General features: G+C 36.5%; 3 protein-coding genes across 8 annotated transcripts; 1 reads left to right on the top strand and 2 right to left on the bottom strand.

Annotated features, from left to right (window-relative positions):
- Nucleotides 1-5,496: 5,496 nt before the first annotated feature.
- LOC116026209 (polyadenylation and cleavage factor homolog 4-like) lies at nt 5,497-10,480 on the top strand. Of its 3 annotated transcripts, none has more exons than XM_031267680.1 (7): nt 5,497-6,031; nt 6,752-6,853; nt 6,943-7,209; nt 7,370-8,047; nt 8,492-9,421; nt 9,504-10,052; nt 10,151-10,480. In XM_031267680.1, exons 1-7 carry the CDS (start codon nt 5,681-5,683, stop codon nt 10,193-10,195), a joined length of 2,922 nt encoding a protein of 973 aa, XP_031123540.1. In that variant the 5' UTR covers nt 5,497-5,680; the 3' UTR covers nt 10,196-10,480. The 3 variants fall into 3 exon arrangements, with proteins under 3 accessions (XP_031123540.1, XP_031123541.1, XP_031123543.1); XM_031267681.1 differs by having other exon boundaries at nt 7,370-8,041; XM_031267683.1 differs by lacking the exon at nt 6,943-7,209.
- A 540-nt stretch (nt 10,481-11,020) lies between these two features.
- LOC116026210 (ubiquitin-like domain-containing protein CIP73) lies at nt 11,021-17,104 on the bottom strand. 4 transcript variants are annotated; one of them, XM_031267685.1, is made up of 18 exons: nt 16,933-17,104; nt 16,391-16,552; nt 15,977-16,094; nt 15,401-15,499; nt 15,182-15,300; nt 15,022-15,090; nt 14,743-14,907; nt 14,592-14,661; nt 14,357-14,502; nt 13,754-13,918; nt 13,602-13,673; nt 13,389-13,512; nt 13,055-13,249; nt 12,892-12,968; nt 12,679-12,810; nt 11,729-12,259; nt 11,343-11,486; nt 11,021-11,260 (listed from the first exon to the last, which is right to left on the bottom strand). In XM_031267685.1, the coding sequence occupies exons 2-18, from the start codon at nt 16,517-16,519 to the stop codon at nt 11,192-11,194; spliced, it is 2,424 nt and encodes an 807-aa protein (XP_031123545.1). In that variant the 5' UTR covers nt 16,520-16,552; nt 16,933-17,104; the 3' UTR covers nt 11,021-11,191. The 4 variants fall into 4 exon arrangements, with proteins under 4 accessions (XP_031123545.1, XP_031123544.1, XP_031123547.1 ...); XM_031267684.1 differs by having other exon boundaries at nt 16,391-16,541; nt 16,933-17,103; XM_031267687.1 differs by having other exon boundaries at nt 13,055-13,219; nt 16,391-16,541; nt 16,933-17,102.
- A 601-nt stretch (nt 17,105-17,705) lies between these two features.
- Nucleotides 17,706-20,337, bottom strand: LOC116025934 (4-coumarate--CoA ligase-like 5). The gene is made up of 5 exons (XM_031267314.1): nt 19,051-20,337; nt 18,583-18,728; nt 18,397-18,464; nt 18,171-18,273; nt 17,706-18,067 (listed from the first exon to the last, which is right to left on the bottom strand). The coding sequence occupies exons 1-5, from the start codon at nt 20,276-20,278 to the stop codon at nt 17,954-17,956; spliced, it is 1,659 nt and encodes a 552-aa protein (XP_031123174.1). The 5' UTR covers nt 20,279-20,337; the 3' UTR covers nt 17,706-17,953.
- Between the last annotated feature and the right edge of the window lie 712 nt (nt 20,338-21,049).

Consider the following 21,049-nt stretch of genomic DNA (forward strand, 5'->3'; position numbering starts at 1 on the left):
TATATATATATATATATATATATATATATATATATATATATATATATATATATATATATATATATATATATATATATATATATATGTTTAATTAAAATTTTAAAAATATATTTTAACTTCAATGTACGTACAAGACAATATGGCATCAAATTCTCATCACGTGGTTGAAGTATTGCAGAGCACATGAATTCATTTGTCTTTCTACCTCATCAAATTAATTAAAATGAATTATTAAAGTTTGCACATGATTGGCCGGCTCTACGCTTGGAATTTGTTCTTGGAACCTATATATACATTGTATTATTATCATAATAGTTTTAGCATTCTCTCTTTTTTTTTCTTCTTTTTTTTTTTTTTGAAAATAATTAGCATATTTCTCATATATATATAACGCACAGAACTTAAAAATGACTTCAAATAATAAAATTCACTAATTAAAACATTGAATATTCAAATACAATAACTAAATTGTTAAGAAAATTCAAATAATTAACTTATTAATTTAGAACTAAAATAGTATAATGTTAACCACAATTATAATTTTTTTTAGAGTTAGCCACACATACATGGTAAATTGGATTGGGCTCTATGCAAATTTTGTATATAAAATCCGCATCTAATTTGACTCACGATAAGTTTAAATTTTTAAAACTTACCATATCAACCTATCCACTATCACCCAAAAACTCGATTCGCAAGAGATCGATGAATTCGGATGAATAGCTACGGACGGATTAAAATTGTCATCTCTAAATTAGAGATATAGTAGATAGGATGAAAGGTTGGATATAGGAATATTTACTTTGTGATTCGTCTTGCTCGGTGATAGATGCAGACTGTAGGCAAGTTGGCCACGGTATGAGACAATAACTATCATGCAGTCTGCACAAATATCTAAGTATACAAGTAATACAACTACGTTATATGCATTATTTAAAAAAAAATAAAAAAATCTATTCCTTACAAACTTTACAAACTTTTTAATGTTTTTTTTTTTTTTTAAATTTGAATTGCCGCGTTATAAAAGTTTGTAATAACAGTACGTACATTGATAAATTCGAGCAGCGTTGGAATATGAAATATAAGAATTAAACATGTTCATATCTAGCTCGCAACATGTGGGCCAAACTAAAAATGAATTATTTAAAAGTACAAGTTCGTATGAGATCGTCTCACGGATTATTTGTGAAACGGTTCAGGTCAATATATAATATAATACTTATATTATCAAATGTAATATTAAATAAAAAATAAGTATTTAACTTATTAAGTACGTGTTCTTATTAACTTTGAATGATAGCAATATATAATTTATAAATTCAAGAAAGATATGAATTATGATATTATCGTGCATGTAACTAGGACTTAAAATGAAGATGACATGGGTACGAATGGTACGATGTGAGTGCGTTGGTTGGCAGTCCTGGGTAACGGTCCGCTTGCTCATGATCCATGTTGGGAGGGGACCCACCCCTATATATATGTGTGTGTGTGTGTGTATAATACACAAATTTTAATTAAAGACAAAATAGCTTAGTTTGTTATTTTAAAGAAGTGTTCAAGACATCTTGATTACACTTCTAATATTTATACATGTGTTTTCTATAAGCTTTTATAATGAGTTATGAATTGTAAAGATTATTTAACTTGATTAATTAATTTATATTAACTATATTTTGTCAATGTCTTAAATATATATCATATCTATAAAATGATAGTACCGGACCTGTTGATTGGTATAAGCTATAAAAAAGTTCAAAGTGGATCAGATGAGTTATGAAAGTAAATTCACAACGGAATTGGATCACCTAAGCTAAAATAAAGAAATAAATAAAATGCAGCTAATAGCCGTAAAGTATGGGGGTTGGAATTTGACCCAAAGGGGCAAAAACTAAAACAGATTGGTACACGTTAAGGAGCCAATATGGCGCAATTAATGGAATATATATTTGAGTAAACATGCATGGAGGCTGGAGCTGATAGACAATCATGGACAGCTAGACAATGCATATATGTATATGGATGGTCAAGTCAGACAGCTACTAGAAACACGGTCGTTTACCTCGTTATTAAGATAATGAAAAAGAAATCCTTAACATGCGGCATATATACATATGTTTGTTAAGGGACAGCTAGCTAGCAATGTGAACATACATATATACATTACCATGGATATGATGGATGTTAGGCGCGGTGGAATTATATTGAAGCTGCGCTGCGCTGCGCTGCAAGGAGAAGTCAACAGTTTGGTACGCATTTCATTTTGTAGGCCATACTTGAAAGCGATTGACATGTGAAACGACTCCAAAACATTACAAGGAAACATCGTAAAGATGTTTGGCATACATTATACACATCAGATTGGACTTATGCATCAAATGATTACACTTTTTAAAAGACATAACTATAATTTGAAATTGAACATGTATAATTGCTATCTAGCTGCATATACCGCCAAAGTGTAACTTAACATCTGTCACATCTGCATTATATTTTTATTCTCCTTTATGAAAATTTAAATTGTTTTTACTATTTAATCTATTTTAAGCAAATCAAATATATGGTGGAATGATAATCGCACCATGACTCATCTTCAAAAAAAAAATAGTTCACTTTTGTAAATTGGTTGGTATTTTTTAAAAAACATTTTGAATATTTATCCTGATCGAAAATATTTATATTCAATGAATGGGGCGCAGTATATATAGTTGCAGTGCATGACAATCACCCATTACGGCATGAGTTCTGAGTGGATGAAGTTTTATCACAGATTTGGCAATCATTATTGTGGTGTGGACTATGAGCTCAAGGACCATTCAGAAAAATAATGGGCCATTTGTCTAGTAGTTTTAGTTTAGGCCTAGTAAAAAGGGTTCAAGCAAAATATTTTCATTTTGTTTTGAATGAGCCCAATCTTAAACTTAAATGTCAGGTGACGTGGGGGCTGAAAAATCCAGCCCAGTGCTAATGGGTGATTATTAATTAATTAATTAATTATTATTATTATTTGCATCCTCATTCTCAAATTCTCATGTTTTTTTAGAGTCAACAGTTGGCTCCACTGAGGCTCGAACTCACTCCCATCATCCATGTTGAAGCGTAAACCGGGACACCAAGTACCACTAGTATCTGTTGTCATGTTTAATTTGTCTTGAGACCATTTTGATATTTTCTTCAGTTTTCTCTTATTGCACATATTTTTATATCCATTGAGTTTGATATTCAAATATTATATATTTGTTTTCAACTTTACGGATACTCCCATGAACAATAATATATGTTGATGATAATCCTAATAATTACATTTTAAATTCCAATGTAGACCTAGCTAGATGGGCTATTTGTCTCTTTGTGCTTCAGTAGGTAGAGAAAGTAACTATGAACATATACTACATTGTAACAGAGTCAGTAGGACTCAAAAAAAAAGGTAGACCTAGCTAGATGTATCTATGAGTATGTTATAAATTACAGAGTATATGGAAGACTATGAGCATATATTTGTGATTTTGCCCCTTCTTATTTTAGGATATATTATTATTGCATTATATTGAGCATATGAGAGTTAATGTTAGCAATTATTAGGAGACTAAAATAAATTATTTATTATTATTATTATTTTGCGAGAAGAAAAATTTACAGTCACTACTTAAGAATGTACACTGAGTAAATTTTTCGTGTGAACTTAACTAGCAAAGATTATAAGAAGATAAACTAAGATTATTTTAAACTAAAAAAGTTAATAAATCATTGCAGTGAGACAATTTAGTAACACCTTATACATACTTAAAGATATGATTCACAAAACACTGGGGGTGTTTGGTTATTGGCTTATAAGCCAAATTTTAGCTTATTTGACCAAGTTTAGCTGTTTGACCAACCAATAAGCTATTTTGAAATGTTTGGCAAATGACTTATTGGGCCAATAAGCTGAAAATTGAAAAGCTAATGAATGTAGCTTTTTGTATTAGCTTACTGGGAACAAGGGTATATTGACTATTTTATCCTTTGGAATTAATGGGATTTACTTTTAAATGGATGGTGCGTTTTTTATTTTATAATAATAATAATAATAAAACAACGGGTGATGGGTTTGTTATTTTAAATAATAATAATAATAGAAAATAAATACGTAATAAAAATTGTTTTAGAATACTCATATAATTTAATGAGAGTTAAATAAACAAAAATAATTAACTTATGCCCTTAAAAAAAGTATAGATGATATCCAAATTTTATAATTACTAGTATAGTGCCCGTGTGATGCACGGGATAAAAATTGTTAAACTTATTGCCCAATTGTATGCAATAATAATAATTTAAATTATTATATTCAGAAAACACAAGATAAAAAATTAAAACTTATATTTAAATTACAAATGGAACAAATAAAAAACAAACATGCAAATGGTAAACAATAAATATTCAAATACAACTTATATTATTAATAAGAACAATTTTTTACAATATTACAAATTATTGAAAACTTGATGATATACAACGTTAGTGGTTGATGTAGAAGTTGTACTTGAGTCGTTGGCAATCACTATTTAAAGACCATTTGGATTGTTAATTCGAGATGTAGCGACATACAATTGGCCATGTACCCGTGCAATGCACGGACTAAATATTAGTAATATTAATATTAAATTATATATGGTAATTAATATTGTTTTTATTAAATTAAAATTTAATATTCGAAAAATTTTAAAATTTATATTTTTCATAGTTTAACCTTTAAACACCGATCTCTTTAGTAGCAATTTCACATGTGATAATGTTTAATCTTGACTTTCATTAATAATCATTGCATTTAATAGCATCAACGGGAACAATCTTCTTTGAAATTTAAATGACAATCCTGTATTATACATGCGAGGAATCAAACTTTTGATCCTTAGTTAGCACCATTCATTATCTAGGTTACAATAACACGATATGCTAACTTGGTGATTACCAATGGAATAGACCAAAGGATTGAACTATTATTTGAACGAATTTTCAAGTAATCATTAAAATAATCAAATAGAACTATTATTTGAGAAACATATTATATCCTCACCGCACTGAAAGGTGTACAAAATGATATTTAGAAATGAGTTTATCTTCGTGTTATTAATAGAGATTTATTAATAAGAGTTTATCTTCTTGTTATATTTAAAGGTTGAAATAATACAATACACTCATACCCTTAAATGTCATTTTACATTCAATCAGCTACTAGTAAACAGCTAATTTACCAAACAGTTTTTTATAACCAGATAATACAACCAGTTGGTCAAACCAATTAACGTAACCAGCCATCAACTACTAGGCACTAGCTAAATCAACCAACTATCAGCTATAAACTAATCAGCCGTTTGCCAAACACCCCACTGTCATTTTAAGGATCAAATGTGCAAATTGCCATAATTTGACCCAGATTACCAGAATCGGAGCCCCGAGCCCGCGATTTTACGCCTGAGTGCTTTGCCAATCCATACGTCGGTGATGTCTGTTTCATAGTCTATACTCTAAACCCCTCTCTGAATCGGATGGGCTGTAACGGCCCTTTATCTCTCCTCCGCTATCGCCACCGTGCACGGTGGTTCAAAATCCTAACAATTACTCAGTCGAGGCTCTGAACTTGCGGAGTATCTTCTATTCGTTTTTCTTTATTATCTGTTTATCGATTATCGACTCAATGAACGAACCAAGACTGCAGAACCCTAGAGCGGCCATTGGAGGCAGCTTCGCTAACTCTAAGCAAATGTTAAACGATACATCTGCGGGAGCTTCAAAGTCCGCGCCGCCCTCAATACTCGACCGGTTTAAGGCCATGTTGAAGCAGCGAGATGAGGAGGTTAGGGTTTCTTCGGAAGACGGTGTCATTTCGCCTCCTACTATGGATGAGGTTGTGAAGCTTTATGAGATTGTGTTGTCGGACTTGACTTTCAATTCGAAGCCTATCATTACTGAACTAACCATAATTGCTGGGGAGCAGAGAGAGCACGGCCAGGGCATTGCGAATGCAATCTGTGCTCGTATTCTGGAGGTCCGTATTTGCCGTGTAATTTTATGCGGTAAAATTGGAATTTGTTCCTTTATTTATTTATTTATTTTTTTGAATTGTATTATAGTTTAAGAAAGCTGAAATGTGCAATTTGAACTTTTGGTCTTTTATCATTGATCTCTATTGGGTACAAAGGGAAAAAGTAAATAAATTCTGAGAACAAAAGACTACATGTCCAGTAAGACATCTGAATTAAGCAGGAGCAAACTTGCAGTATTATATGCATCATGAATTTGGGAAATAAAGTTTAGGGCATGTATTTATATAAGTCATGTGTAGCTAAAATATAACTGTTTCTTATGGAAACACACCAAGCAGTAAATAATTTTCACCTTGATCCCCTTGGAAAAAAAGGGGTGCAGCAGATGATTCTTCAATATCTCAACTACTGCTGTTCCAGTGATGCACCTTAAATATTAATTTGGGTATTTCTTTTGTCATTAAGTTGGTTCGTAATGATACATAATCATAATTTTATGCCTGAAGCATTTGTCTTGGGCTGTTGATTGAGATAAGACTGGAATGTTGACATGTTGGTTCAGAACAATTTTATCCCATTCTTGTAATAACCTTTACTGAAAGTGATGTTTTTTTTTTTTTTTTAATAAAATTTATCTCTTCCTTCACTATCTTATTCTATAGGCTTCAGAGTGGTTTAGTTTACTGCAGTTCTTTTTACTTAATGCTCAAATTTGTCTTCAGGCCCCAGTTGAGCAGAAATTGCCATCTCTTTACCTTCTTGACAGTATTGTAAAGAATATAGGCAGGGAATATATAAGGCACTTATCTGCCCGTTTGCCTGAGGTGAGTATTTTAAATCATGTCCATTGACAGCTCTATCTGATAGATAGTTACACTCTTTTAAGATCAGTATGGTATGTGTATTCCCTCAGGTGTTTTGTGAGGCCTACAGACAAGTCCAGCCCAACATGTTTGCTGCCCTGCGCCACCTATTTGGTACCTGGTCAACAGTTTTCCCATCATCTGTTCTCCACAAGATTGAGGCTTGCCTCCAGTTTTCCCCATCCACAAGCCATCAATCTTCTGGCTTGACCAACTTGAGAGCTTCTGAATCTCCTCGGCCAGGTCATGGAATACATGTAAATCCAAAATATTTGGAAGCGAGAAGACAATTAGTAGGGCATTCAACTATAAATGCTGTGAGTTTTTTATTCCCTCAAAACAGCCTCTGCATCAGTGCAATTGAGATGCATGGTATGAAATAGGTTTGCAACTCTTAGCTAATAAAAAGTAGTTTAATGTAATTGAGTTCTACACTAACAACTGAAAAATCTTTTATAATGGTAAAACTCTTTGCAGGTAGGAGCTGAAAAGTTGAGCTCTACTGGTTGTGCCGGACTTAAATCTTCTGACATAGATGCTGCAAAATTGCTTCCTACTGCAGCTGCAAGGACTGTACGGTCATCTTCTCCTTTTGGTGTGGGACGAGCAAGGTCACTCTCACCACCAGTTGATGATTTTGCTGTAGAAAGTTCACAAATTTCTGAAAGGCCATCACCATCTCATTCTAGAATAGATTATGGGCTTAATGGAGTAATGGCTGGAGATGATGAGACAATTGACTGGCACAGAAATCTTTTACATGATGATAGCAGTCAGCGGTTGGAAAACTCTGTTGCATATAGTGTCAAAAAAGGAGTTGACCTTCAAGGACCTAGAGCTCTGATTGATGCATATGGAATAGATGAAAGGGAAAAAGCATTATATCATCACCATAAGCTTGGTCAGCCAGATGCAAATGGAATCGGCAAAAGGGTAGGTGTTAAAACATGGCAAAATACTGAAGAGGAAGAATTTAATTGGGAAGACATGAGTCCAACACTTGGAGATCCTAGTCGGCGTAATGATTTTTCATCATCTATGCCACCATCTGGGAGATTTATAACCGGACCCCGTGTTGGTTCTCTTCAAGCCGTATCTGCTATCAATGATCCCAGAAGGAGCTTATCAGATCAGGCCCAGCATTCTTTAGTTAAGGTCTCTTCCAATGTGGATGATATTGACTTCATTGTTGTATATTTACCTACGTTATGCATTGATTTTTGTTTTCTATACCTTGCTTTTAAATGATCTTCATTGTCTTTTAACTTTTATCACAAAGCCGCAACCTGTGCAGAACACTGCCATAGTGATGATCATTTGATATTCTTTTCCTTTTGTTTTTTACACCCTGATAAATTTCATTTGGGAGACTATTCTTGTCATCACTAACTGTTTCAGTTATATGGCCAAGAAAAATAGTTAAATGAGAAAAACCTAGTACAGGAATACAGTTGGTGCCTTTTCACCAATTCATTTGATACTCGAGGCTTAAATACTATCGTTTGTGTTTTATTGTTGTTTTCTGTTATTGTTGCTGTTATGAAATGTTATTTGGTCCTAAAAGAGAATATTTATTGAAAACTAATTTCTGAACTGCAGTCTGGACGAGGGGTAACTAGTAAGATTCCAGGATTCTATGAGGAGGCATCTCTTATTCCAGCTCCAAGTTATAGTCAAGAATCTCAGTTTCTGCCACAAGATTTCCCACAGCAATCCCATCACCGTATTAGGGTTGAAGGAGGTGGAAGAGGTCCCTCAATGCGTCTTTCAACTAAAGTGGGTGAGCAAAAGATTCATTTAGTTGGAAATTTAACAACTGCAGATGGAAAATTTTGGAAGCCCCCAAGTGTTGCTTCAAGAGTGAATCCTGGTTTTAACTCTTCAGTTCAGGATGTTCAAGCAGTTAACACAGGGCTTTCAACTGGTGCATGGCCCACAATAAGCAGGCATAATTCTCAGTTATTAAATTCAACATCTAGGATCCCACCTCAAAAACAGATAAGGGATCAGTTTGATGCTATGAATACAGTTGCTAATCATGGTCTGAATGAGCGACGTATTGATAATATAGATCTCAAACCACAGTTTGAGTTGCCTCGTTTGCCTGTTCAACATCCTGGTGCAGCCCCATTAAATCATCAAAGGTCTGGACAAATTTCTCTATCACAACCACAGTTGCCGTGTCGGGATGTTCTACAGAATAAGGTTCCACCAGTTGCAATGGTAGTTTCAACTCATACTCTAATGCCACCATTGAATTATGGCTACACTCCACAAGGTCAGGGTGTATCTGGTGTGCAATCTACTCTGCCTATGGTGAATATCCCAAATACATCTTTGCAGTTCACTGGAGCAGCCTTGCCACCCATAGCTAGAGTTCCAACTCCTGGTGCACCTCAAATGATGCCTACATTTCAACCTTCTGGTCAAGGCACTCAAAGTGCTCCCCAAGGTGGTACTTTTTCCAATTTGATCAACACTTTGGTGGCTCAAGGGTTGGTTTCATTATCAAATCAAGCTCCTCCAGAGGTATTATATTCCTTTTATATGTTAAAACTTTCTGTTTAGTTAATTTTGCCAAAAATTCTTACCTTTGTGATACAAAGTTTAGGACTCTGTGGGCACTGAGTTCAATATGGAAGTCCTAAAGGAGCGTCATGAGTCAACAATAACTGCTCTATACTCTGCCCTTCCTAGGCAGTGCACAACATGTGGTCTTCGATTCAAATCCCAAGATGCTCATAGCAATCACATGGATTGGCATGTAACCAAGAACCGGCTATCTAAAAACCGCAAGCATAACCCTTCTCGTAAGTGGTTTGTAAGTCTTAGTATGTGGCTCAGTAGTGCAGAGGCATTGGGCACCGATGCAGTTCCTGGATTTCTACCTCTTGAAGATGTTGTGGAGAAGAAGGATGATGATGAACTAGCTGTTCCTGCAGATGATGAGCAGAATGCTTGTGCTTTATGTGGTGAGCCTTTTGATGATTTTTATAGTGATGAGACTGAGGAATGGATGTTCAGGGGGGCTGTCTACATGAATGCACCAACTGGGTCAACAACTGGGATGGATAGGTCTCAATTAGGTCCCATTGTGCATGCAAAATGCAGGTCTGACTCTAGTAGCAGTTGCATTGAGGCTTCCAAAAAACATGATGAGGTGAGTCTTATGTGAAATAAGTTCCACTGAAGTATTAACTTTAGAATAGAAGTGGTTCATGGTCAATAATAAAACTCTTTACTCAAATTTATCTACAGGGTTATACAGATGATGGAGGTCTGAGGAAACGAATGCGCAGTTAGCTTATTTAGATCAGCTTGTAGGTGATTTGTAATTTTGTCTGAGGGTCCATAATTGTTGGTTAACATGCCTGATTCATGTACTTGTACAGATCATATTGTACCTGTCAGATTTTCTTGTACAAAAAGGTTACAAAATAGATTTGCAACATTTCTCTGGGCATGTCTATCTTATCACATTAAAATTTGCATGGTCAGTGTTGGTTGAGTCTGTTTCCCAATGTCCTTTGATTGGCTGTGGGAATGGAAATCAAGCTTGCTTCAGGAATATATAATCCATTTTCTGCAGGAGGATGGTGTTCTGTGACTACTGCTATTGGCCTGCTGAGAGCCAGCGATCACTCTGATGAAGAACAGAAACCATTGAGTAACTCAAAGTGATTATTGAAATTTGAAAGTCTGAACGAATATGTGAGAGCTGCATTTTGGATGCGGCTGATTTCTGTGTTTTCAACTGTCAACTGTGTTGACAGGGGTTTTGTTTTTGGCTGGGTAGTCTTTTTTTTTTTTTTTGGGTTTTTTCCTAAAGGTATGTCAGTACACTAAGTGGTAGAGGTCTAGTCAAATGATTTGACCCATTCACATTGGATAGGGATCAAATCCTCAATCTCATGCTTAAGGGATGAGGTGCTGAACCACCACGCCAATCATGTTATTTAGTCTATTTAGTCTTTCTTAATGCAAAAAAATATGACATACCTGTATTTAGTGAACGATCAAATAGAGTAACAAGTACTCAATTTTCTGAAGTGGTTTCAATATTTGTATTAAGGTATTTTCACTAATATTATGTTCAATTGACATTATTTTTCCAATGAAACAACGGTATCCCTTTCTTGGCTCATAAAATATATAGTTAAGGAAGGATAAAATGTTCATATTATCTCTTAGATGTAATGTTTAATATTCGTAATTTCTTACAAAAGTGTTTTAAAAAGATAACACTGGCTGAAGCTGATCCCATGGCAGTGAAGATAAATGACAAACTGTTACGATTTCCTAGTGGTCCTTCCTTGTTTCGTCTTGAAGTCGTTGGGAGATATCATGACGCAACACCTCCATAAATTCCTGCCAATCCAATAGTGTAATCAAGTCAATTGATGGCTTAAATTAAGAATGGGTACATTAGTAGTTTATCCAATATACTCACATTTGCAAGGCCTTCTGTACTGCACAAATGATTCACAAGGCTCCCATTATGTTGCCCGCGAACCACACTTTCAACTACACCACGGAATATCTCTTCGGGTGAGTTGTTAAGTTCTATCCTTTGAGCCACTTCTTGGAGGCCACTCTGTTTAAACAAAGGAATGCTTCAGATTCAAGGAGTAATAACCTTTTAAAGCAGATTACACATGGAATCTAAACACAGCTCCATATACAGAATGTGTTTACACAAAATTCCCAAAATACATCAATATATCATGCATGCTGTAATGGCACAATCCTATGAATACAACAACACTAGTATCATGTGACAATGAGTATGTAAGCCCTTAATCGTCATTGAAGTAATCTTTGTTGACAAGTACAAACCTGAGCATTTTCAGCAGTTGGTATTGTTTCTCTCCTTGCACCACCTTCATTTGCCCCGACTTCCATTGGGGGAGCTTGTTGAGTTGCAGTTGAAACACCACCAAGAGCTTGGGATACAAGTGGCATCATTTGCTGAAGCATATTGGAAAAATCTACACCACCACCCTGGCCGGCACCCAATCCAGCAAACATGCTTCCAAGATCTTGAGTATCAATCTGTTGAGCCATTTGACTGACAGCATTCATCATTGCTGGGCTCTGAGTAAATTGCTGCAACATATTCCTGAAGACATCAGGAGAACCAACCCCAGTTTGTTGTGAGACCCCGCTTAAAAGACCGTTCAAAGCAGGACTTTGAAGAACTTGTGACATTGCGTTTGCAATGCCAGATTGGTCATTTCCTCGGGAGTTTGTACTCTCCAGAGTTTCCCTAGCTGAATGAGAGAACCGTACTGAAGGTAGGGAATTTACACAGGGGGTAGCTGCACCGTTGCCACCCTTTCCTTGTGAACTTGACTGCTTGATTTTCTTCTGATCTCAACAGTACACCAAGAAAGAAAAAGCATACAACATCAAACGTAAGCAACCAAAGAACCACATAATCCTAATTTTCAAGGTACATTAAACACCAATAAAACTCAGTAATTTCAATCAGATTTGTAAGATTTGCTGCTTAAGCATGTTAGAAGAGTGCACTTGTATTTGGTAAAGAAAATGAAAGGTGAAAGACTGAAGGTTATTGTGTGCATCACAATCATGAAGGTGTTTTCCAATCGAGCTGGCAGTTCAAACATCTCTAACTAGGCAGGTTTTGAGCCCCCTTTCTTTTGAGTGTTCGATTCATACCCAATTTTAATCCAACTTATAATAACAAACTATTGAAAGCTTCCTTCATCTACATAACCAACAAAACTAGACAAATATATGGGAGGGGGGTAGGGCATCCTTACTTTCAGTTGCAAACCTCCCATCCCCAATCCAAGTGGTTCAGGTAATGAACTACTAGAACCATCAATTCCCTGAGAGCTGCCTGCCAAACTGCTTGAAGGCCCTTCTGGTATTTGCTGAGATTGGACTTGAATCTGACAATAATTACTAATTAGTTAATCAGTCCTGGTAAGTTACAAGAAGCAATCAGGGTAGAAAATCACATTATTACAAACCTGAGTTTCTTCAGTCCTTTGACTTTCACAACCAGAACTGACAGGTGGCTCTTCAATGGTTGCAGTTTCAGATTGACCTTCAAATTAAAACACTTTAGAATGCGCATAGCATGCTTGCAAAGAAATAGGCAACTCAGATAGTAACCAAATCTTTAAACAATACCAGGCTGTGGAGCACCAGGGAGTGAAGTAACAGTGTCTGTTGGTGGTACATCTGTTGCAAAACTATTAATTTCAGGCACAGCCCCTGATTGACTGGAGCCACCAGAGTCACTTCTATTAGCACGCTCTCCTGGAGTTGCATCTCCATTGGCTGCCCTGGCACCAACTGCAGAAATGATGGGTGCCAATGATGTCCCTAATTAAGAAAGTAATCTCTGATACGTTGAACCAGATGGATGTACAGTATACATCTTGAATCCTGGCCCTCTCCCCTCCAAAAAAGGGAAGGAAAGAAACAAAAATGAATAAGCTTACAACCAAAACATGAGCCATACCAGTATGTATGTGTATATTTACATTCCTTGGTGCACTGCTAATCCCAACAGGGTTGAACCCTCCTGGATTAGATGGAGCAGAAGTGAAGCCAGAGAAAAGAGAGTTGGTTTGAACGGGAAAAGGCTGCAACATTATAAGGAACTTATGAGATCAACTTAACTACTAACAGCTTAATACAAATACAGTATTAGTAAGATACACTGCCAAAACACCTGAACCATTATAGGATTTGGCCCTGATGGAGAAATGTAAACCGCAGGACCAGCATTGACTGAAGAATCAGCCTGCAAGAACACATGAAAGTTCTAAATCAATTTCCTTCCTGCTTCCATAAAAACAGGACAAGACATGCTAAAGGGCATACAGGTGATTGTCCCATTCGCAATGTCAATATTGTCCTTCCAAGCTCTAGGAACAGAGCACCCAAATGCTGCATTGCAAGACCTAATTGCACTGATTCTATCCTTATTTGTCCTCTTACTGTAGGATCAGTAGAATCACTTTCATGCTCCAAACGTCCTCCAATGCGCTACAATATTGAAGCAAATTACAAAAAAGAAAGAAAACAAAAATTTAAAAATTTAAGAATTTTATTTAAAAAAGAAGGTAAGGTAAAGGAGAAAAGGAAAATACATAACACCCAAGAAAGCTGACTGATTAACAATACCCTACCCAAAGCAATTTATGAGAAAAGGTAACATTGTACTAGAATCATTCACACTATAAAATTTAGAGTAGAAGTACACTTGATAGTAAACAGCAAATAAAAGTAAGGGAAAATAGCAAAACTAGGTGAAAGTTATTTCTTTATAAAATATGATGAACAGAGGAAAGTAGCAGCATGTGCGCATTATGATTATTGTAGTTTGACAACAGACAGACAGAAAGAACACACTGAGCACAATCATGAAAGAGTCCTGTGTAAAAGCTTTACAAAAGGTGGCACACTAGGATCAAAATTTCTTACAGATAGAGCTGAAACAACATGGTTGCCAACTAGATGCTCCATAAGTCGCAAAACAGTGCTCAATGCCAAAGGAGTTGGAAGACCATGAGCATTTGTAGGCAACTCTACTCTTGAAGAATCAATAGGTGATTGGTTTAGTTGATTATCTGGAGTACAAAGAAAAGGAAAGGCTTGTCAGCTTCTCAGGAAGCTATTTCAGAAGATCAAAGTAAGAGAAGCAAACTGAGAAAATTACCATTCTGTGATAACACAAGCTCCATGCGCTTTATAAATTCAACCAGTGTGTGCAAAGAATCAGGTATGGGCTAAAACAAAAGAGAGAACATGTAAGCATATCAGTAACATCATACACCAAAAAAATAATGAAACACAACTTTTTTTCCTACCAAGTTAAGTGAAGGAACTGGAATTGTTGCGCCAAGTGGGATGTGCATGGCTTGAGGTAAAGATTGACCAGGCAGTTGATTTCCAGCCTGATTTCGAGCACCAGGATTATTTTGGATGCCTTCTGCTGCTTCATTTCCTTGTGAAGCAAAAGTGGGAGCAGTAACCTGTTCATAAACCATAAAACCAACTGAACCCATATACCCACATACTAATATGGGCACATACATTTACATCACTAGCAATCTAGTAACTGTAAAACAATGGAGAAAAACAATAACCTGCACGCCAGGATGTTGGCCACCAATCTGGCTCCCAATTCCAACAGAGTTTAAAACTGCCCCAATAACCTAAAAGGCAATGGAATAATGAAATGTTTTTCTCAATAGATAAAAACACACAGGCAAAAGTAGAAAATGGAAAGAAAATTATACTGCACACCCGACTTAGATCAGGAACAAGACCGTCTCCTTGATCACCAACATTGAAAGTGCCTAGCATAACACTATGCGAAATTTGCGCAATTCGGTTGCGTGAGGCACCAGTGGTTGGATCTTGTCCTAGAGTGCAAAAATAAATTATTCAATAAAATCTCTAAAAATTTAATACAGAAGTGGTCAAAGTGGAAGCTGTAAAATAAGCAATTATTAGCTATTATACCATTAGGTGCAGTAGCCTCTGTAGTGTTGGAACCAGATGAGGATTGTTGCTGGGACTGCTCTCTTACTACCAAGTGCAATGCATCCCCATTCTCCAAATCTATGAAAGTCAAGGCTGCTAATAAACTATGAAGATAATCAATAAAGCAGAAATGGTTCTACGGACATGAGAGGATTTATGTCATCCTATTATAAACACTTAGTACTATAGGAAATATCTTTCACAGGAAGGTTAAAGAGCATATATTATATACTATACTCAACAAAAATGTGATTGTGACGCAATACCCAAAGAGATCACAAATTTTAACTCCAATCACAATAAACTAGGTCATTCCTTTTGGAACAGAAGTATTCCCACAGATAGGATAAAGCTTAGAAATAGGAGCAAATATCTAGTTTCTCCTAGACAATTCTCCCAAAGCAACTGGAACATTTCGCCTTAAAGACACAAATAGAATGAATAAAATCTGAAATTATCTCATAGATTGATGCTATGTGTAAAAAAAAAAAAAAGGTTTTGGAAACAACTTGAAAGAAATCCAGCAACATTGCTGTTTACTAATATGTAGGATACGATATTCTGAAAGGAGGTGGTCATCCTTCAAAACCTTCCCCCGAAAAATAAGCCTCTGCTGTACTACAGGGACACCAGTTTGAGCAGCTACTTTCTCCTTCAAGGCAGAAACTTGAATCTGAAACCATAAGAAAGCAAATACAAAAATGACTGTAGAATTGATTCAGACTGAACTACAATCACTGAAGTGTTCCAAGAATCTAACCAGTTTTTAATTTAATTGATAAGAAAGAAAATGATTAAACCAACATTTGTATCTGTCAAATGTCCAGTATTTCATATTCTAGACAAGGCAGGACAGAGATAGTGCAGTTTATGTAAAAGTCTCAACTACTCACTCCTCTGAGACATTATCTATATAACCACAATACATACAAGTTAGCAATTGTTCAGAGACAAAAATATAAAGCTTACATTCTTGTCCACATGGAAAACATGATTCTGGGAATCTAAGGTCTTGATATTGATCTTAATTGATGATTCAGAAACTCTTCCAGAAGCATTGCTTGTGTTTGGATCCTCAGATGGATGCTGGTCCGCCATGTAGCTTGAAAGGAATTAATGCCTGGAAAACAACTGTTATAGTCAATGAGAAGTAAACAAAAGCAGCCACAGACCTCTTTTGTTTAAATGAGCAGTAAAACACTTCAAATTCTAGTAATTTACTATTAACAACGGAATCAAACAATGTGCATCCAACAAAAAAATAGCATCTTAAGTATGGAAGGGTTTCAAAGCTAATGTTAAGAATACAACAAGATTTCTAGTTGCACCTCAGAGGAACCAATCTTAGTTAACAATACTGCTGCTCAGAAAAGCATATCCTTTTTTTGTTTTTTGTTGAGGGAATGGAATATAGCTCAGATCAAGACAGAAAAAAAGGATTCAGACTTTGAGCTCGGTAATGTAATGTGCATCTTAAACATGAAGCTCAGCATCAGCAAGAAGGAAGTTACCTATACAGGAGAGGAGATCGAAGACTGAAGCGTGATTGATATTATCGTCCAAACACTAAAACGTAACCAACCAGATTTTTGACGTAGAGAAAGGGCAAGAAGAGAAATGTGCTACAGCGACTCTCGTCTGGTTCAAGGAAATCGCCAGACGCCAGCTAGTGGCTGGCTACACTTAATAGTTCCAGAAGGATCTAGAATTCTAGATTATACGCAACTTTGGACAATTACGGCCCGAGTAATTCACTGTGCTTCAAAATTTACGGAGTATAAACAATTGTTTTACCATGGACTTGTGAAAGACTAAAATAGAAATAAAATTATATTTGTTGATAAAAATGAAAAGGTTTTAAAATTTATAGATTAGAATAAGAAAATAGTGTTTGGGAAATACGTTTCTGTATTAGAAACGCATGTATGCGTTTATAATTTTTTTTCTTGAATGCTGACCACTGACGTAAGTCTCACTTGTGTCTAATGTATTATACATGTGACGTCAAGTATTGAAAAAAAAGTCGATTCCCGTAGAACGCAACCAGTTTAATCTCCTACTCTAGCGAAAGAGTCTGATCGCCTTCTAAATTTATTAGTTCTTATTAAGTTAGTAGATAGTAGAAATAATGCAAATATGAATGACTAATTTCTTTAAAATTATTAATTTTCTTGTATGAAACAGAAAACAAACGAAAGATATTAATCACATAACTTTACCCATTCTAGCCATAAATTGACAAATTCTTGAAGAAAGATGTTGGGTACGGCGTAACAATCAAGAATTAATAACATCCAGCAATAATAATTATGATTAATAATATTTAATTTACACATTTCTCTTATTCGATCTGCAGGTCCTTGGTCAAAACTAGACAAGAAAATAATGGCCAAACTTTTCTAGAGCAACTTAGCTAAGAAATAAGTTCTCACTAGGAGCCTTTACAATAACAGAAAGGATTTAATGCGTATTATTAAATAACAGAAAATTAAAATGTCCAATCCACGCTGCATACTGCAAAACTTGAATGACTCATAGTTTAGAAGTGGCGAGCTTTATTAAATCTTTCCTTAGTATCTTGCCTGAAGGATTCTTGGGGATGGAAGCTACAAATGCCACTCGCCTTATCCTCTTGTATGGAGCCACCTAAACCCAATTTTAAGTGAGGAAGAATACATTGCATTTGCATGGATAAAAAAATCTACAGTACAACTCTAAATATATCACCACTAGGCACTAGCTCACTTACCTGCTTGCCAACAAAATCCATGATTGCATTTTCTGAGATACGACTTCCAGTTTTCCGCACCACATATGCCATTGGAAACTGTCCAACATCCTTGTCGGGGAACCTTAAATTTCAAGCAATAACAAACTCCTTCATTAGTTTATAATCACTCAAAAGAAAAAAATGTGAAGTTATCATATTCAAATTTATAGATCGCATTGCGGGCAAGTTAAGTTAGAATGCTTACGGTATAACAGCAACATCAGCAACTTCAGGGTGAGTTAGCAACAAAGCCTCCAACTCTGCCGGAGGAACCTACAAATTAAAATCAATATAATAATTGCCATACACATACACTAAAACTAAGTTGGTCAGTCCTTATAGCTGGAGCCTGGAGTGAACAAATGAGTACTACTGACTACAACATTTATACCTGGTAGCCCTTGTACTTAATCAGCTCCTTTAATCTATCAACCACAAATATAAATCCATCATCATCAATGTAACACAGATCCCCAGTTCTTAACCATCCCTTTGAATCTAGTGTTGATGCTGTCGCTTCTTCATTACTGAAGTAACCTGTTTGCACCATATACATAAATATCTAAGAACAAAAATATATCTATTCTATGTTCAAGTGCAACAGTTAGTTATGTGTTAGACAAGCTTAAACTAAACTATGCACAAAATAAGCATTCAAGTATTATTTTATATGGCGGCTTGGCCAGGGCTTCTCTTCAAAACTGTGTGTCTGTGTATAGGGGACCATCATCCACGTCCACGTAATAATTAAAATGAAAGATTAATTAATTAATTAATAAAATAAAACAAGAATAATAAAGCAATAGAAAAAGTAGGGAGTAATTGACTAGTTGTTGAAGTGGAAGACCACGTCGCATACCTTTCATAATACAGGATCCCCTGAGCCACAGCTCACCGGTCCGGTTCACTGGCAATAACTCCCCACTATCGGGGTCCACAATTCTGGCCTCCATGCTCGGCGACAACAACCCCGCCGTTCCGTACTTCCGGCTCTCCTCCAACGAGTCAGTCGACGCCCCAATTCCGGTCGACTCCGTCAATCCATACCCTTGCAGGATTGTCACCCCCGGGTACTTGTCCACAAAACCTTCAATCACCTCCCTGCTTAAAGGGGCACCACCAGAGAGAACTTTCTTCAGGCTGCTCAGATCGTATTTCTTCTTAATCGAGTCGGCGAAGTTGATCAGCGCCACCAGAATCGGCGGCACCAGTGGGAGATACGATGCGCGGTATTTGTGAATAGTTGACAGCATTTCATCCATCTCGAATTTGGATAGTATCACAATTGTCGACCCGCAAGCTAATAGGCCGGTGGCGAATGCTGCTAATCCGTAGATGTGAAACATCGGCACGGTGCAGATGAAGGTTTGCGTCTCTGCATCGTCGTCTAACCTAAACCGTCCAACCACCGTCTGGACCATCGCGATTAGGTTTCTGTGCGAGGAGACCACACCCTTGCTAGCCCCGGTGGTGCCGGAGGAGTAAAGGAGAGTCGCCGTGTCGTCCTGAGTGATCCTTTCTTTGAAGCGAGTCTGACTCGGCGGCTTTCTCATCATCTCTTCCAGTCTACTCACGATCCTCAGGTTGGTTTTCGGTGTACAACTGGAATTTCCTCCGATGAGCACCACAGGGAGATTCGAATCGGCTAGTTTTGGGAGAAGTTCAGTAACGGTAAAAGCGAGAACTGGTTTCGAATCAGAGATCTGTTTGCCGATTTCGCGGGGGGTGTTGAGTGGGTTAGTGGTAGTTATAACGGCGCCGAGGGACATTACAGCGAGACAGATGATGGGGAAGAAGATGGAATTCGGAGAAAGTAAAAGCACAACGTGACCCTTACGTATGCCCATGTCAACGGAGAGAGACGTCGCCACCGACTCCACTGCTCTCCAAACGTCGGAAAAGCTGAGCTGGCGACCGGTGGCGGCGTCGATGAAGGCAATCTTCCCCTGGTGGGCCCGCGACGATATGAAAGTCGTCACATCTATCGACTCTGGGGACGGAAGAGGGATAGGCTTCCGCTTACTGTAAAAAGTTGAGTTTGATGTACAGAAGCCGCTGCGTGAGTCGACGGTGATCTGGGAAGCCATGACTGAGTACAGATGTGAGCGAGGACAACCTACGACAAATTTATGAAAGTTGGAAAGAAAATGGAGGTGGCTAAACTTCACTGTTCACATGTCTTATGACTGATCTTTTGACTTGCATCGTGACCGTTAAATGAGAGCGTTATGAAGACAAACGGTTGCGATTAAGTGACTTTTCGCAAATATGTATTTAGCACGCCAGCCACGTGCAAATTAGCATTAGGTACGCGAGAAAAATGTACAAAAATCAAAATATAATCATGTAGTAAGAGGCTAAGAGCCTAAGAGGCGATGTGGTCATGTGGTACATTGTTTATTGGTCGGTTAAAAAGTATTTGATCAATTAATTAAGGCAAAAACTTGTGTGATACCGTCTCACCATGCGACAGGTCGGGTCGGTCGGGTCAATATGCAAATGTAACACTTATATGCACAAATGTCATACTTATATGCTCAAATGTAATACTAATTAGGAATAAAATTTTTGTTACTTATTAGGGTAAATGTAATACTTTTAAAGAAAAATACAATACTTTTATATTTCGATTTAAAAGTATTATATTTTTCCACAAAAGTATTATATTTGCTCTTATAAGTGAGAGACCCTTGTCAACATTACTTATTATGAAAAAGTATTACTTTTTCTCTTATAAGTAACAAAAATTGTATTTTTGATTAGTGTTATATTTGAGCATATAAGTATGAGATTTGCACATATAAGTATGATATTTGCATGATGTTTTGACCCGACCCGACCCGTCTCACGAATAAGGA

Source organism: Ipomoea triloba, chromosome 7 (genome assembly GCF_003576645.1).
Source record: "Ipomoea triloba cultivar NCNSP0323 chromosome 7, ASM357664v1".
Lineage (NCBI taxonomy): Eukaryota > Viridiplantae > Streptophyta > Magnoliopsida > Solanales > Convolvulaceae > Ipomoea > Ipomoea triloba.